The sequence below is a fragment of the Oculina patagonica genome, chromosome 13 (assembly GCF_052425735.1).
Source record: "Oculina patagonica isolate OP01 chromosome 13, crgOcupat, whole genome shotgun sequence".
Taxonomy (NCBI): domain Eukaryota; kingdom Metazoa; phylum Cnidaria; class Anthozoa; order Scleractinia; family Oculinidae; genus Oculina; species Oculina patagonica.
In genome coordinates this window covers 2414240-2431724 of record NC_135770.1, presented here as the reverse complement: position 1 = coordinate 2431724, position 17485 = coordinate 2414240, and the positions used below count along the sequence as shown (strand labels likewise).

General features: G+C 36.3%; 1 protein-coding gene across 1 annotated transcript in view; it reads right to left on the bottom strand.

The window, feature by feature from the left end:
* Positions 1 to 14449, bottom strand: part of LOC144634312 (hemicentin-1-like) — a 62726-nt gene extending 48277 nt beyond the window's left edge. The window contains exons 1-2 of the mRNA XM_078493228.1: positions 14316 to 14449; positions 10811 to 11095 (exon numbers count right to left, since the gene is read on the bottom strand). Of these exons, the coding sequence (XP_078349354.1) occupies positions 10811 to 11036 (226 nt within the window). The 5' untranslated portion in view covers positions 11037 to 11095; positions 14316 to 14449. The remainder of the gene's footprint in view (positions 1 to 10810; positions 11096 to 14315) is intronic.
* Between the last annotated feature and the right edge of the window lie 3036 nt (positions 14450 to 17485).

The following is a 17485-nucleotide window of genomic DNA, read 5'->3' as shown; positions in this document are numbered from 1 at the left end:
TAAAACCCCCTTTTTGTTCAAATTCTGTTATCAATTTAGTAGTTTGAAAAACGAGATTACTACCTAAGCCAGACACTACAGCACCATTGCTATCTGACATGATGAAATTTGATGGATCTAATAAATCGAAATAATACTCAAGTATTTCATTATAGTAACTTTTGGGCTGTAACAATTTGATTTTATTTTCAAGGGAGATTTTGAGAGCATTATTGTAACTATTTAACTGTTTGAAATTCACGGCTTGATCATCAGTAGTACCTTCTTCAATACCATAAATAGCCTGTGTATTCATATTGATTGGTGTATTGAAAACAATTTGATTATTAGCTATATAATATATTTGATCGTATATGGTAGGATCAACGTTACTTTGAAAGCTCTTAATCCCATAAATAACGAGGTATGTTTGCAATTTTTGGACATATGAGTGTCCATGCTTCATTTTTAATACGATATCGATATACAAATAGTTGTTGGGATGTTGCTGATATTTATTAATTTGTACTAGAGTTCTGGAATAATCATCATGAGTTCGTGTAGTTGTTTTATTCACGGTGTCTAATAATGAGACGGCATCGATATCGATGGTATTTTTGTCAATTTCTGTTGGATAAAATATTTCAATTATCATCGTGTAATGATCGATTTCATATGAGTACATGTTGATACCTAATCTGCTTGAGTAGTAATTTTTCGAACTATCAAGAAGTAATTTTGCATCTATCACCTTTTTATTGATTTGATGAACAGGATTTGGATGCTCAATTGTGTCACCAAGTTCAATGTCATTTTCTTCAGACAGTTGATTGTATTGATCTGTCATAATTTTATCGAATACATTTTTTTGATCAATTGGACTAACGTGTGATTCACTCGTATGATCAAGCATGTATTTTTTGTTTACAGCATCTCCATCATTTATCGGTTCTTTTAGATTGGTGATATTATGGTCACCCATTTTGAGATTAGCTTGCATCGAATTACTGCCATCAATATCAAGCTTGCTTAGAATTTTTTGAGTCAAAACGCGTCCTACGACCTTCTTTAAAAAAGTGTTATCAACGTACGATTTGTCTGCTTTGTTTTGAAGGCTTTGAGCTAATACACCTCCTGATTTCTTCGTTAAATATGTATTATCAGCGTACGATTTGTCAGCCTTAGTAGCAAGTTTGGTATCAATTTCAGTCCTTACTTTGTTATCCTCAACACTAACATAGCCTACGTTTGGTACAGATCGATCGTTATATAAACTTGGATAATACACTTCGGTATTTTGCAATGAAAGGCCGGCACAATCAAACACTGTTTCATTTCTGTTCTTTTTAAGGAAGAATTGGTTAAGATATCGTTTATTTACGGCCGTCTCGAGATCCCTTGAATAATTTTCAATTGAATCATCGATCGCAACGTCATCAGGCGTTTTTAGCCCTATTACTCTCTTTTTGTTCAAATTGAAATTACCTTCAGGCGTAACATCAAAGCCGACTCCTGGGTCACCCTTTTCACCTCGAGGGCCTTTAATTGGTGTAATATTAGTGTTATTTGATTGTAATAAACCGTTTGAGTAACTCATATTATATCAATCAGTTATATTATATTATATTTTTTCATTGAAATTCTTAGTTACGAATTTTCGTGGCTTATCAATATATAAAAAGCTAAATGGGTCTGCAGTTGCTTTGAGATAGTCGTTTTTACTGATTCCAAGTTCTCTGCAAATCATTCCTTGTTCATTATTAGATGGGAATTCGAAAATACAGTGATGAGTACAATTTAATCTGATTGTTTTATCGGTATTATAATAGCTTTGAGATAAATAAATGCAACTGCAATTTTTATTTCTTGAATTTGTAAAATAGTTGCGTATTTCGCTATCATTTTTTGATCCCGTATTGAGATAATCGTCAAAGATGACTAGTTTTTGGCCTTGATCTGATATTTTATCAAGCGGTATTATTTTATCATTACTTGCTTCAATAACAGAATAACCAGCCTCTTGACTAATGGGTTCAAAGGTATTGAAAAGATGTTGATATTTCGATTGCTGAAGATTTTTCCCATAAAGATATATTTTATCATAAAACAAAAGCCGGTATATCATATCAAGTAAAAGGTTGGTTTTACCCCCACCCGAGGGAGAAGAAATCAACACTCTGAAACATTGATTTGGCATGAAATCGTATAGTTGTCTAAAGTTTGAGGCCATATCGTCTTTAGTGTCATAATTCGGTATTCTCATTATATTATATGGGTATATTATTTTCAGTTCAACATGGTGTTCAACACGGTGTACATCAAGGTGTTAAACGCTATGTTAAATGTTGATTTTTATATTCAATTTTCATTTTTTATGTAACGTAATAATATAAAATAAAATGAGTTTACTTAGATGGAAAGAGCTTGCAAAGAGTAAATCTGATTTGGGCGATAAAATCAATTATGTTAAAAATGCAATCACACAAAATAATATCGGTCAGCAGACAAGCCAAGAGTCATTTTCGAAGGTATTCAAACCAGTGACAAGTAAATTAGATGATGTAATTAAAAGTAATTTGCAGATAGCAAAAGTACCCAAAAAGCGTGTCAAAAATGGGCATAAAGGTAAACAAGAAGGTCCAGATTACTATCCTGAAGTTGATCCTTTTGAGGATATGGACGTAGATAATTTATTTGATGAGCCTGTAATGCCACAAAATGAAAAACAGATTGTACCGAAACCACCAACATATGAAGAATCTTTAAAAGATCTTTTAGAAGGAAATAAGGAGATTTATGTTGATCCCCAATATTTTCCTGAATATGAAGATGAATTACCTCCTGAATACGATGAGGATGAAATTGATTATGCTTTAGATGCTGATGATGAAGTAAGTGAAATACTAGAAGACGTTGGTATCGACGATTATGATGTAGTGCAAATGAAATTAGATCAGCCTGAAATGACACCAAAGAAAACCAAGAACTATCTTAATAAGATTTTAGAGAAAGCCAAATATAAACGGAGACAATTGAAAGGTTTCAAGGCGAATGTTACTAAAGAATATAATAGGGGAACTATATCTGAAGCGGAAAGACAGATTAAAAATAAGAGAATAAACAATGCAAGAGTTGCATTAAATGACTACATAAAACATTACGAAAGTAAAGCCAAAACGATAAAAGGTTCTGGTATTCGAAAAAAACAGAAAGGTGGAAATGTTATATTTTTTAACGATGTAAAACAGCTTCTCAAAAAATTGGAATTGATCATCGGTTCAATAAACGCAGGAAACACATCAGTTAAAATGCGAAATATGGGAGTCGCTATATTAGACACACTTTTAAAAAGGTCTACTATAAATAAACAACAATATAAACAGATATATAATCTGTACTTTAAAGTCTAATTTATGTAACTGTATTATATATATGGATCGTGAGTTAGTATTATCATCATATAGTGTTAAAAATCAAGGGAATAACACTCCTCAAAATTTTACAACTAAATTCAACAGGCCTATAACATTGGATAGCAATTACCAATATATGATAGGTCTCAATCGTATTATTAACATGTCATTTACATGGTTTAATGTAAATCCCTCATATGGTAATCAGCTGATTAAATATAGTTCAGATAATGGGAATAAATTTGAAGACATAACTTTCCCTGCAGGTGTTTGGAATTATTCTGAATTTGATGAATATATTAAAGAGATTACTAAGACTGGAGATGATGATAACCCTATATATCCCATCTCTATTGATTTTGATTCAACAACATTCCGAGTCACAATCACTTTATCTCAAAATTATCAACTTGATTTGACGCATAGCAATTTCAACGACCTTATAGGGTTTGATAAAAAGGTATTAAAGGATGCGGTTAATATTGGTCCAAGAGTCCCAAATCTAAGCCAAGATACCGATATATTAAATGTACATTGCGATCTAGTCAATACTTCTTTAGTCGATGGCGAAGAGTCGGATATCATTTATACTTTTTCGACCAGCGTACTACAGCCGAGTTATTCGTTTACAATCGAGCCTCGTAGGGTCACATATAACCCGGTTAATAAGCAACAGATAAGTAGCATTCGAATATACATCACAGATGGGAAGAGACGGTTAATTAACCTGAATGGAGCGGATACGTCTTTTTCATTAATTTTGAAAAGGATAGAATAATATAACATAATAGTATATAATGAAACCATATGAATTCAAGAGGTTTTACCATCCAAAATTTGGTAAATTTGTATATAAGCACAAAGGGTCAGGGATTATCGTTGATAACATTTTCAAACCGATGAAGAGTGTTATGTCGTCTGTTGTTAAAAAAATTGTCAAGCCCTTAGGTAAGAAGGCAATAAAATCAGGTATTTCTCATGCAGGTGATAAACTGGGTAAAAGGGCATCAGAAAAAGCCGGAGACCTTATAATGGAAAGGCTTAGGAATATGAGGAAGGGGAATGCAGAGCAAAAGGCACTATCCCCAATCTTACAGAAAGTAAATGCCTCACCTGTCAGACACCAACAGAAAAATGAAAGTACTGATATGATCATCAATAGATTAATATCAGGATCAGGTGTAAAAAGAAGGCGTTGAGTAAAATGAATAAAATGATTAAAAAAATTGGTACATAATTGCAAAATTATGTAACATAATAATATATGTCTTTTAGAACAAGCGAATACTTACAGAGGTCCGAGTTGGTTCGATATCAACTCGATGATGTTATTCGAGTCCCAGCTAACGGTCAGCACCAACTTAAAAACGGCTATAAGTTCACGATTAACGATAGAAGTTCATTCTACGATTGGTATAATGCGTATTTCGAGGTGCAATTCCAGGTGCAAATGTTAGCTGATGGAGCAACAACGGGGGCAAATCGTATCACAGTTATTAATGGAGCACATTCATTGATTGCCCACATGATGATTAAATCAGCAGGAAAAATCGTTTATGATACCGATAATCTCCATAAAGTTACTTTCGTTAAGAACCTCCTCGAATATAGTGACGATTTTAGTCGCTCAGTAGCAAAAAATAGTCTTTGGTATCTAGATACCGACCATAGAATAGCAAATGCTAATCAGAATGCAGGGTTTGAGGCTAGGCGACTTTTGACGACAGGTCTCAATGATGTCAATGTTGTTATACCTCTAAATCGTTACAGTTTCTTTGAAGAGCTGGAAAGTCGAATGTTACTCCCAATGCAACTCCAGTTCAATATACAGTTACAGAATGACGCCGAATTACTTCAAAAGGCCGATGATGTAGCTGATGGTCGAGTGGTCCTTAATAGATTCCTTCTATGGGTCCCAAAATTGACTCCAAAGGACAGCCTATATGATAAGTTTGTTAGTTCCTTCTTGGTAAAGAACACTTGGACGTATATGCGCGAAATGTATGAGGTTTCCGCACCAACGAATAGCAGTGGATTCTTCCAGATCTCATCCAGTATTGATAATGTTAAGGCTATCTTTGTATATCTACAACGAGCTAAATCAAACAATGCAGATGCAAATCCCTATGAATTTGATACCTACAATATCAATCTTGACCGTGGGAATGGTAGTTATTTGACAACATGTCGATTGGAATACGGCAACGGAGTGTTTTATCCTGAGACCGAATATGATAGTGAGTCCAAAGTTAGGATCTTCAATGATTTGATGTCTTATGGTATGAGAAAGAATGATTACAACAGCGGTACACAACTCAACTTGGCAAATTACAACTCTCTCTATCCTATTATCTTTTTTGATTTATCATATCAAGCAGAGCGAGTAACTAGAGACCCAAAGCAGTTGATATTCAGATATAAACTAAACGCTAATAGTGCGGGAGATAGTCCTTTCAACGTCCATGCCATCGTTCTTTATGATGAGACAATCGTCATTGACAAGGTGGGGAATGAGCTGGTTATTGTATAAATCAATCAATTGAATATTATGTATAAACCATTCTATTTTGTATACGTTTTATAAACAAGAAATTATATAACATATAATATATATACAAGTAATGACAACTTATCACTCTCATAAAGTGAATCTGTCAGAAGGACAGCGAAGGAAGCTTTTGACTGCTTATAGAAATAAAAGTGAGATCACTATTCGCTTAAGCAATTCAGATATGACTGGCAATGACAGTTTAATGCTAACTCAACGACAAATCAATAAATTGAATAAGGCTAAGAAGTTAGGTGTTGGATCTGATTTAAACATCTCAAAGGCACAAATTCGAAAGGTTATAAAGGTTGGTCATGGAGCACCGCGTATTGGTTTTCCAATGATTGGAATTAGTGCTCCGAAAACGAAAACAAGATCAGGAAGGTCAACAACTAACAAATCAACAACTGATAACACTTCAAAGAAGGATGGGGGAAATATCAGAATACCAAGTAAGAAAGAGATATTATCTTATAGGAGTCCTCCAATAATTGGATCATGGAATGAGTATAATAGGTTCCTCAAATCGGGAGGTCTGATTGTTCCAAAAAAAAAGATTTTAATACCCAAAAAGTAAACAAGCCAAAATTCCATAAGAATATTCCCATGAGTAATTTTGATCTAATAAAATGGTGTTCATATTTGAATATACCAATAAAAAACGTACTAATGAGAGACGAGACTGTACCACATAACCATAAACAAGCATTATTTATATACAATCTTCAACCCTCATATATGAGGGGAAGCCATTGGGTTGCTACTTATGTAAAAGATAAGGTAATCAATTATTTTGATAGTTTTGGCATGCCTCCATTTCAAGGTATAGTCGATCACGCAAAAAAAGAAGAATTTAACATTGCTACATCAAAACAATCAGATCCAGAGCATAAATACAACCACATGCGGATACTTTTGTTTATACTTTCTCAACGAAATGAATAAGGGGAATTCGTATTATAATTTATTGAAAGTGTTTGACATATATTACACAATAAAGAATGAGAAATTCATTCAACATTATTTCAGAAATATATAACTCATATATATACAATGACTAAATCGTATTGTGTACGTGAAAAAATACAAACTAATTCAGTTCCTGGTTCTGAAAAATATGTGAGAACAAAAAACAATCGTTTAATGCTCAAATCGAAATGCGTTTCTTGTGGTATTACTAAAACTCGTTTTGTGAGTGAGAAAAAGGGGCGAGGAGTTGGTGAAACGATTAACAAAAAGGTCGGCGAAAAGATTCCAGGATTTCAACAAGCTCAAGACGTTGCAAGCTTCATAATGGGTATTACTGGTGGTGATAAGGATTTATTTAAAAAGTATTGGTCGGGAGATATCGCAAAAGGTGCCTTCAACACGAAAAACGGATTATTCTCAAAGAAATTCTGGACATCTCCAAGTGAGCATCAAGATCCGTCATGCTCTGGAACCGTTTGGGATAAAAAAGCAGGAAAATGGAGGAATAAATACTGTGATTAATATCTAATCAATATATATATAATGGTTAAATCATATTGTGTAAAACAGAAGAAACAGACTGAGTGTATACCAGAGTCTGAACAATTTGTAATGGCTAAAAATGGACGTTTAATGCTTAAATGTAAATGTGTTGAATGTGGAATCACTAAAACTAAATTTGTCAAAAGTCAAAGTGGTGGAGCTCTTGCTCGTTATAAAGGACCATCTACAACTGATAAAATAGCATACATGGCTTCAAATTTTGTTACCCCAGCACCAAGTTTTGGTGCTATGGCTAGACTTTTAGCTGGGCAAGCTTTCAAAGGAGTGAAAGACAATGTTGATTACTACAGAAAGGGAAAAGGTATCGATATCCATAAAGCTATTCTGAAAGTAGCACCCAAAAAGGGTTTTGTTATGCCAGGACATAAATATACGGGACCCGGAAATCCTCTTGAAAAACAGGTAAAATGGGATCTAAAAACAGGTAAAATACTGGAGATATATGAAAAACCAACAGGAAAAACGGACGCCGTGAGCATGCAACATGACGTGGATTACTCAGTATGTGCAAACAAACCTAAGGCTAAGCAAGTTAAGTGTAAAAATGAGGCTGACCGGAAAATGGTTAAATCACTTGATGCTATCCCATGGAAGGACAGACAATGGGGTCATGCTATTGCAAGAAACACTATCGCTACCAAGGCAAAAGTAGGCATGGGAATAAAAAAAAAGAAGCCAAAAAACGTAAAAAGCCGTCGGGTGGGGAAAACTGGCAAGAAAAATTAGCTAATGAACTACACAAACCAATAAAGCGTAACTTTACTCGACGGCGTGTTATTGTGAATCATATTGACGAAATATGGTGTTCGGATTTGGTCGAAATGCAACAGTTTAGTAAATGGAACAAGGGATATAGATATCTTCTCATGGTACTGGATGTTTTCAGTAAATATGGTTGGATAGTGCCACTAAAAGACAAAAAAGGTGAAACTGTAACTCAAGCATTCAAAACAATATTCAAAGAGGGGCGTAAACCACAATATCTTTGGACTGATAAAGGGAAAGAGTATTACAATAAAAATATGAAGGAGCTTTTGGAAAAGAATGGTATAACACTATACTCCACCGAGAACGAAGAGAAGAGTAGTGTTTGTGAACGATGGAATAGGACAATTAAAACCCGAATGTGGAAACAATTCACTACTCAAGGTAATACGACGTACCTCGATATGCTACCCAAGCTGTTAAAACAGTATAATAATACCAAACACTCAAGCATCAAAATGACACCTGTAGAAGCCTCGAGGAAAAAGAATGAAGGCTTAGTATATTTCAATTTATACGGTGACATGGAAACATCAAAACCGAAACCGAAATTCAAAATAGGTGATAAGGTTCGAATATCGAAGTATAAAAGAAATATTTTCGATAAAGGGTACACGCCAAACTGGACAGAAGAAATTTTTACCATCGATAAGATACAATACACTAATCCTATTACTTACAAATTGAAAGATCTCAATAATGAAGACATACAAGGAAGTTTTTATGAACCTGAACTGTTAAAAGCAAAACAGGACGTATTCAGAATTGATAAAGTCATTCGGAGGGATTATAAGAAGAAACAAGCTTTAGTGAAGTGGAAAGGATATAATGATGATTTTAATAGTTGGATACCAATGAAGGATCTACAACATATATAAAATTCGTGCTTATTGACTTAGGCATCTTGAATCAATTCTGAGAATAAAAGTTTATTTTATGACAAACGTTTATATAAAAGTTTGTATAAAAGTTTATTGTAATATGATTGGTTAGTTAATATAAACAATAGAACATTCGAATCTATTGTATTGAACCAAATATTATGAAACCATGACAATAATGCAGATGTTTAACCTTGAACTATAAAATATTAATCACCATAATTTTAAAAAAGTCATAAATATATATAAAAAATAACGAATCACAAGAAATATATAACATTAAAAATTTACCATAACTGTCGGTTAAAAATATATAAAAATTTCTAAAGTATATATATAAATGGTTGAAGTTCGAAGATATTTTACTGAAAAAGACAAGATGGATGCAAAAAGAAGGTCCAAGACTTTATATGCATCTAAAAAGGAATGGTTTTGTGTCATTTGCAATAATTATAACTATAAATTATCCGGTAAATGGAGACATCTTTTGACACAAAAGCATATTAATAACAGCATCATTTACAACAAAAAATCAGATTAAACGCACTGTATAAATGATATAAAAAATAATGTATAATAAATATTATAATGACATCAAATTACATCAAAGAAAAATTCGTTGAGATGATGAATATCATAGAAAAACATTGCATTAAAGACAATACACTTTTCTTACAATTAAGTGAAAAGGAACAATCAAATAGATTAGTTAACATTTGTACTGATCTCGGTATTATATCAAATATGATCATACATAAAAACATGTTCAAAAATCTGATAAAAATACAAAAATATTATATTGAAAATGTAATATAAGACGTTCATTTTAAACGCACTAGAATCCAACTTGATAAAAGGAATAATTAAACGCACTAAGATGCAAGATTTTTAAAAAAGAGTATAAGAGAATTTTATATTGGGATAAAGTGTTGAATACAGTTTTGGAGTAAGCACTGTAAAAAAGATTTAATTTCCAGATCAGTTGTAAAGACAAGGAGCAAATATAATAAAATATTATATTTGATCAAAAGTTTCATGCATTTAAAAAATAAAATACTATAAAACGCTACGCTTGGATTCAAGGTTTGTAAAAAGTTTTGGTATAAGATTTTGAATCAAGATTTGTGTTCAGATTTTGTTTCAAGATTTTGATTCAAGATTTGATTTAAATTTTTTTTATAGGGGTATGTGAAAAAAACGCGGGACAGCACATGTAGTGAGTTTGTAACACCATATACAGCAAAAATCGTAAATTTTGTCATTTTCGTAGCTGCGTTCAATCTTGGACGTAAGTGTAAATATTGTGATAAATGCGTTGTTTCATAAAGGGTATCATTGTTGATGCCACTGTTTACACCTCGTATGAAAACAGACTAACGAGAAACAGATAAATCTTGCTCAAAGCCGGTATAATTCCCCTCACAACTTAGTCACTTGGCATTAAGCTTACATGTACACATATGCAGTACATGTGGTTACAATTAGAGTATTAATCTTAATTTACATTATGCCAGTGATATCAAAGAATGCTTACAAACGCAGAGATCACCCATCCCAAAAGAAACTCATATACGTGGAAATCCTACATGTACATGAGGGTGATAAGTGACACGCAGTTTAGGATAGCTCCAATGCAGCTTCTTAACAGAGCAGTGGAAATAGAGCCTATGGATGCACATAATTATACTTACCTATAACAGTGAGTTTAGCCTCAGCTCTGTCAAACCATGGCCAGCCTCCATCATGATCTGCTGAACATCTGTAGACTCCAGAATCTTCAGGTTTAAGCTTAGTAATGACAAGACTGCCATTTGATAAAACAAAAACACGTGCATCTCCTTTGATAGGTTCCCACCAGTAGTCTTTGTTCCATGATATTTTTGATGGTGGAATTGAATCTGCTTTGCAGTTCAGCATAGCTCTCTCATCTTTCTTTAGTTCTTGGTCTTGGGGTTTCACAGTAATCACTGGTCGCTCTAAAAACAACATTTATTATACAGATATTTCGTGGTAAATTGAACCAGTCAGATAACATGGAAAGCTACAATAACAAAAATAAATATTATCGACACCTTCTAACCGTTTACTACAGGAAAGCCCTAGGCCTACTCTGGTACCTGAAGTGGCCGTAACTTTGGGCAACTTAAGGCACCAGTTTCACTTCTAAAACTCATTGACAAGAGCCTTAAGACATATGGAAACTACGAAAAGTGATCCAATTTTGTTCAAAATCACCATGTAAGCGAACTGAAGCGATAAACAAGTGATATTATTGCGAAGCCATCAGGAACTTTAGATCTTAACTTTTAAAAGTCAGGCTGATTTTTTCACTTAAAAATTATTATGGCTCCAGCTTCTTCCTTTAACAACAATTTACTTTCAGTTATATCTCAGTCTTGATGTACTAGGTGCATTTCATGAGCGAGAAGACCTATTCGCCAATTTTAGTACTTTTTACCGAAAAGCATTAAAATCCCCGTGACAGTGTCCCTTTAAGGCGACTTTAGGTCCCAGAGTAGGCCTAGCACTGCTCAACAACCTTCATTTGAATGGTCACAAAGTAAAAGGAAGAAACTACAGGGGCGGATCCAGGAATTCTTGAAAGGGGGGGGGTTGTACACCTTAACAACTTTCGACGCAATCGGCGTGAATGGCGAGCACCGTAGGCGCGAGCTCCTAGGGGGTCCGGGGCTAACCCCCCGGGGAATTTTTTTTCAATTTTAGCCTCTAAAACGCCATTTCCAGCATCCATGAGACTCGAGAAGCGTTTGTAAAGGCATGATATAAAATCTGGAGTTTACCATATTTCTCAACCATAAAACCAAAAATAATAATGCAAGATTGAAAGGGTCATCGGTAACAACGATAGTTATTTGTCGTTTTTCTACATAACTCGTTAATTTAAAAATGTAGCTTGAAAGAGTCTTATTGAATGAGCTTTTACAAAGCCTACCCAGGCCCGTAGGCTGGGGGGGTTCGGGGGTTCGGACGAACCCCCCCACCGCCTGAAAAGGTCCGGTCTGAATGGTGTAGCATTAATGTACCGGTCTGAATGGTACAGCATTAAAGGTCCGGTCTGAATGGTACAGCATACATATGGCCTACGCGCATAATAAAATAAAAATAAAAACATACTGACGTTATTTGTATTGATTTTCAACAATATCGACTAATTTTCAAACGTTTCTCGTGTATTCCCCTCTTTTTCGGTTTTCAGACTGGAACCATTAGCAAAGTGTGACTCAAGTTATAACTGATGTTGATTTCACCGATTTGAATATGTCGCGGTCGTATAAATAAATTAAAATCTGAAGCTGCTCTGAAGCCTAACGCAAACAATATAATTGACATCCCCCTACAGCGTGACATTGTGGAAAGTAGAGCAAGAAGGAAATTAAAAGAAATGACTTTGAATCACGTCATGACGGTAGCGGGGTAAACAAACTTCTTATTTAAAAGCCATCAGGATAGGCCAGCTGGCAAACGATAAGCGGGCGCTCTGGTCCTTATCTGTTCTCACTATTTTGGAGAGTTGTGGCTTCCATCTTTAATTTCTTCTGTTGCTTCTTCTCTCTTTGTCTTAATATTTTTAAGTGACGCATGGCAGAAGTCCTTTGAGTTCATCGTGTTTATGGCAGTGTACATATTTGTCGCACCTGACTGGAATCACGGTTAAGCACAGAGGCAGCTCTGACTCGTGGGCCCTGGCATGATCAAGAGTTGCTAGTTTCTACCGAAAACAAAGGGAAGATTGTGACAAAACCTTTTCAGCTGTTTACACTCAAGTGTGCAATGGCAGAGGTGGGCCTGCTGCCGATGCCCGAAACGTCGGAATGCTACCGGGCCAATCCTAAATTATTTCCAACGAAACGTGGCATTCCTCTCCTTGATCACATATCATGTGCATCAATGGAGTTTTCACCTTCGGCGACCGTTGCCGCGTCACTGCTTGGTCTGACCGTGTCTCTGTTCAAGAATGTAATCTTGAAGCAGCTGTTAACAAGTAAATGATGATCTCCCTCCCCTGAATGTTTGATGGAGCTTATGCGTGGAGAGGTCGATACCTGGCGATGGAACCGGAATTAAGGCCAGCTTCACCTGCAGTGGCAACAAAATGTGAGATGACTTCTTTCCAAATCACATTCTTCTAATGCTGCACATCCAGTAACATCATGCGAATGTGAGCGAAGTGCAAGCACGTTGCGACGACTGAATAACTACATGCGGCGTCAATGGGAAAGAAAGGTTGTCCAACCTTGCGCTTCTGCACATTCACTACGATACCCCCTGGAGCTAGACACGGTAGTCAGCTGTTACGCCCACCTTCACCCCTGTCGACTACAACTGAAAAATCTTCTTCAGTAAAGGTATTTTTTTTTAAATTAGTGGGACACTGGTAACTAATGGTCCGTTCTAAAAGAAAACGAACCTACCCGGGCAAAAACCAGCCTACGGGCCTGCTACCTCGTCTACCTCGAATCTCTCCAAGTAATGCATAGCAATATAACAGCGAGATCTGAGAAGCGCTCTTCAGACATCGTAAAAAAGGACCGTTCAGCTTTCGCACTACTGATTGGCAGGGTGCGTATGCAATGAAAAGACGATGGATATTTGGAAAAGCATCCTCGTCACACGCACTAAGTGCTAGAAGAAGATTGCTTGAAAGTTCCTTTTTAGCTGACAGCCACATAGTTTGCCATTTTCGCAACTAAAGAAACGATTTACCCACCACTCAGTTTTCAAGATGGTGCCGCGATGGACACACTTTGTTAATGAATTGCTCTGGAGCCGAGGCTCAGTTGTAGTTATGTCAAGTTATCGAGCAGTCACGAAATGTACATTATCTTTTCCTAACTCGACGATAAGTCAATCGGTAGAAGTAAAACAACTACGTATAAAACAATTTTATTCTATTATTTTTATGAAGTGTCAAACAATTTTTTAAAATGCTGCTAAAAGGGGGGTTGCAACCCCCTCAACCCCTCCCCTGGATCCCCCTCTGAACTATACAGCATAATAACCTGACTACTACTGCGCAGTAGCTTTCATCCGAATGGTCACACATTAGAGTTTTATCCACAGACCTCAGTAAAGGTATCAGCTGAATACACTGCTCAGTAAAACAACATTTTCGTGAGAGCTAGCTGGATTCAACATTAGAAAATGAAGCCACATGTTCATATATAATACGCTTACCAGAAACAATAATTTCAACATTGCTGGTTTTTGTTCCGAATATGTTCTTTGCTGTACAAGTGTACTTTCCCGAGTCAGACAGCTTTGTTCTGTTTTTCTTCAGAGTACAGCAACCTTCTACAGCAAACGTCTTGGGCAGCGGTTGGTTGTCTGCTTTTTGCCAAGTGATCGTTGGTTCTGGAAGTCCACGAGGTTTTTACAATACACCTCAGTTTCGTGATTGTGGAGAACGTACAGTTTGGTCCTTCTAAGGACAACATCATCCAAATCTGTGGATAGAAAGAATCACAATTAACAGTAGTAACAGTGTGCTATATGCAGACATCTTTTAGAAAAGGGAAGCCGGGTTAATCAATACGCAGTTGTTGGCCCTCTACCAGGCTTGTTTACAGTTCAAGAATTTTCGAAAAAGTGTCAACGGACTAACAAGATGGGAAATTCTAACTATGGAGTAGCCAAGGGTAGAAAAGGGGAATTTCACCCACATTTCTAGTCGTTTTTTGTACGTATTAGGAGTTCAATTAACCCATCCACTACGCTTTGGGAATCGTTAGAAAGATCTTTTTCTCCTGCAGTAATTGAGTATAAATCATTAATGCGTTTTTGGGTCAACGTGATGATGTCAGAAGTGGAACAAAGGCCAATGCTTGTCACTGTTGGTTTTGGCCAGCACAGGCGTCAACGGGCTTATAATTCATAAAACAAATGCTTCAAATTTTTTGACAGTAAGGCACTTACAAGCAATTTTCACCATGGTCTCTGCTCCTATTCTTGCGAACAAGTTGTATGCTACACACTTGTACTTTAATGTACCCTGTTTGTTTATTTTCCTTATCACCAGTGACCCATTCTCGTGTATGGTGTATTGGGCATTGGCTCGCAATCGACTCCAGTGTACTCGGCCATAATACGAAGCATATGTAGTATACCAGTTTATGACTGGAACAGGACTACCAACTGCTTTACAGGGAATCAGCGTTTGACTTCCTTTTAAAAACACAACCTCTGCTGGAGGGCGCACTAGAAATTGAGGTTGTTTCCCGACTGTTGAAGGACAAGATGATAATCATGTCAATTATAGTGTCAGAGACTGAGTGTTCTACAGCAAATGGCATATAAAACTGTTTTGGGACAAGTTATACAAACAAATAAGTGATAATGATGATGGTGGTGATTATGATTACGATGAACTAGACTTTTTAAGCAAATGAAAGATCATCGCAGTAATGTACTCAACTTAAGCAGCTGAGAAAAGCAAGCCTGAAAAAAATATTCAGGCTTGAACGGGAATCGAACCCATGACCTCTGCGATACTAGTGCAGCGCTGCATTAGTATCGCAGAGGTCATAGGTTCGATTCCCGTTCAAGCCTGAATATTTTTTTCAGGCTTGCTTTTCTCAGCTGCTTAAGTTGAGTACATTACTGCGATGATTTTTCATTTGCTTAAAAATGTATATTCGCAGTACAAATATATGAATTTCATATATTCATTTCATATGAACTGGACTGTTACTAACAGCCCTCTATTTTTGCGGGAATTTGTGCTCACTTCGCACGCTGTTCCCTGATCTCTCGCATGTTCTGGCTAAGATGATAAAACAAAAGAAATCGTTTTTTCATGGATGCTCAACCTTGATGAACTTTCTTTTGTTTTATTTTGCCAAGCCTTGGAGCCAAGTTGGAATTTTAATACCGTATTTTCTCGATTAAACGCCCCCGGCGTTTATTTCAAACTTGACCCGGTGTACCCGGCGTTTATTTGACTCCTGCAGTTTATTCGAGCGCAGTATTATTTTTGACAAACAGGTATCTTGCTCATACAGCTACAGCTTATTATACCTCAAATAAATACCAGAGGGGTCTATTGTGACCGCCACCTTGGAAGACCTGGCGTTCATTCGGCTCCCGACGTTTATTCGAGAAAAACCCATGGCAGCCAGAGAGAGATCGCAACACCTGGAACTCTGAGCCTTATCCAACAATGTTGTAAACAAGGTCAACTGCTTGATTTCCAAACCCAAGGATGTGATCTTCTGAAGTGAGGCAATTTCTATACTTTAGACCCTGATAGGTACTCCAGCTATGATTTCAAACTGTAACCTTCTGCAATGTAAGTAAGCACCCACCCAACTGAGCTAACCCACGGGCCACCAAAACTATGGAGATAACGACATTAAGTATACTTACCAACTGCCCTAAAAGAGAATGAACTTTTAGTTGTCGATTCATCCTTTGTTGTTGCTTTGCATACATATTTACCACTGTCTCCTTCAGTCGCATTGTTAATCAACAATTTGTTTTGACTCACGGTAACTCGCCCATCTTGCACCACAGGGACACCATTCTTTGTCCATGTATATGTTCCAAGTGGATAAATATGACATTTGCACAATAACTGTAAATCAGTTCCCGTGAGAAAAGTATTCCCTGGTGGTTGGATGCTTAACTGTACTGAATTACAAATCCCTGAAAATGTACAAAATATTCAACACAACAGTCAGTAACTTAGTAACAGAAAATAATCCAGCCTTGATGTTTTAGTTTTCAAATGTATGTTTCTTATAACAGTTGTAGATTAAAAACGACGACTAAACTAAACTAAAACGTTCAACAGCCTTTGTTCAAATTGCCTTTTACGTCGTATCAAATGACTTGGTTTGCATGAAAATGAATATGCAATTCAAACACGTTTTGATATGAACAGTTTCGCACAGACTCATTCTGGCAGACGTAAAAGGGAACTCGGAAATGGGCTATTACAGATCCTTGGGCCAAGATAAACTGAAGCAAAGATGTGAAATGTGGGATTATAGTTATTAAATTGTCATTACAGCATAAATGTTCAAGACTCACTGTTCTCAATACACATAATACAAAAGTAGTAAAGATTATTCCAGGCCCGTAGGGAGGGGGGTGCAATGGGTGCGTCCGCACCCCCCCCCCCCCATGAGCCTTGGAAGTCCGCTCATTGTGAAAAAAATATATATCTACCTTATATTTACCTGCCTTGTTTCCTAACAAGCTGTCTTCAAAACGCAAGAAATGCTGTCTCAGATAACCTATTTTTTCAGACCCCCCTACATTCTCGCGCCTGCGGCACTTAAGATTTCGCTCCACAGGCGCTCATGCGCACTCCCCCCCCCCCCCCCCCATGAAAAATCCTGGCTACG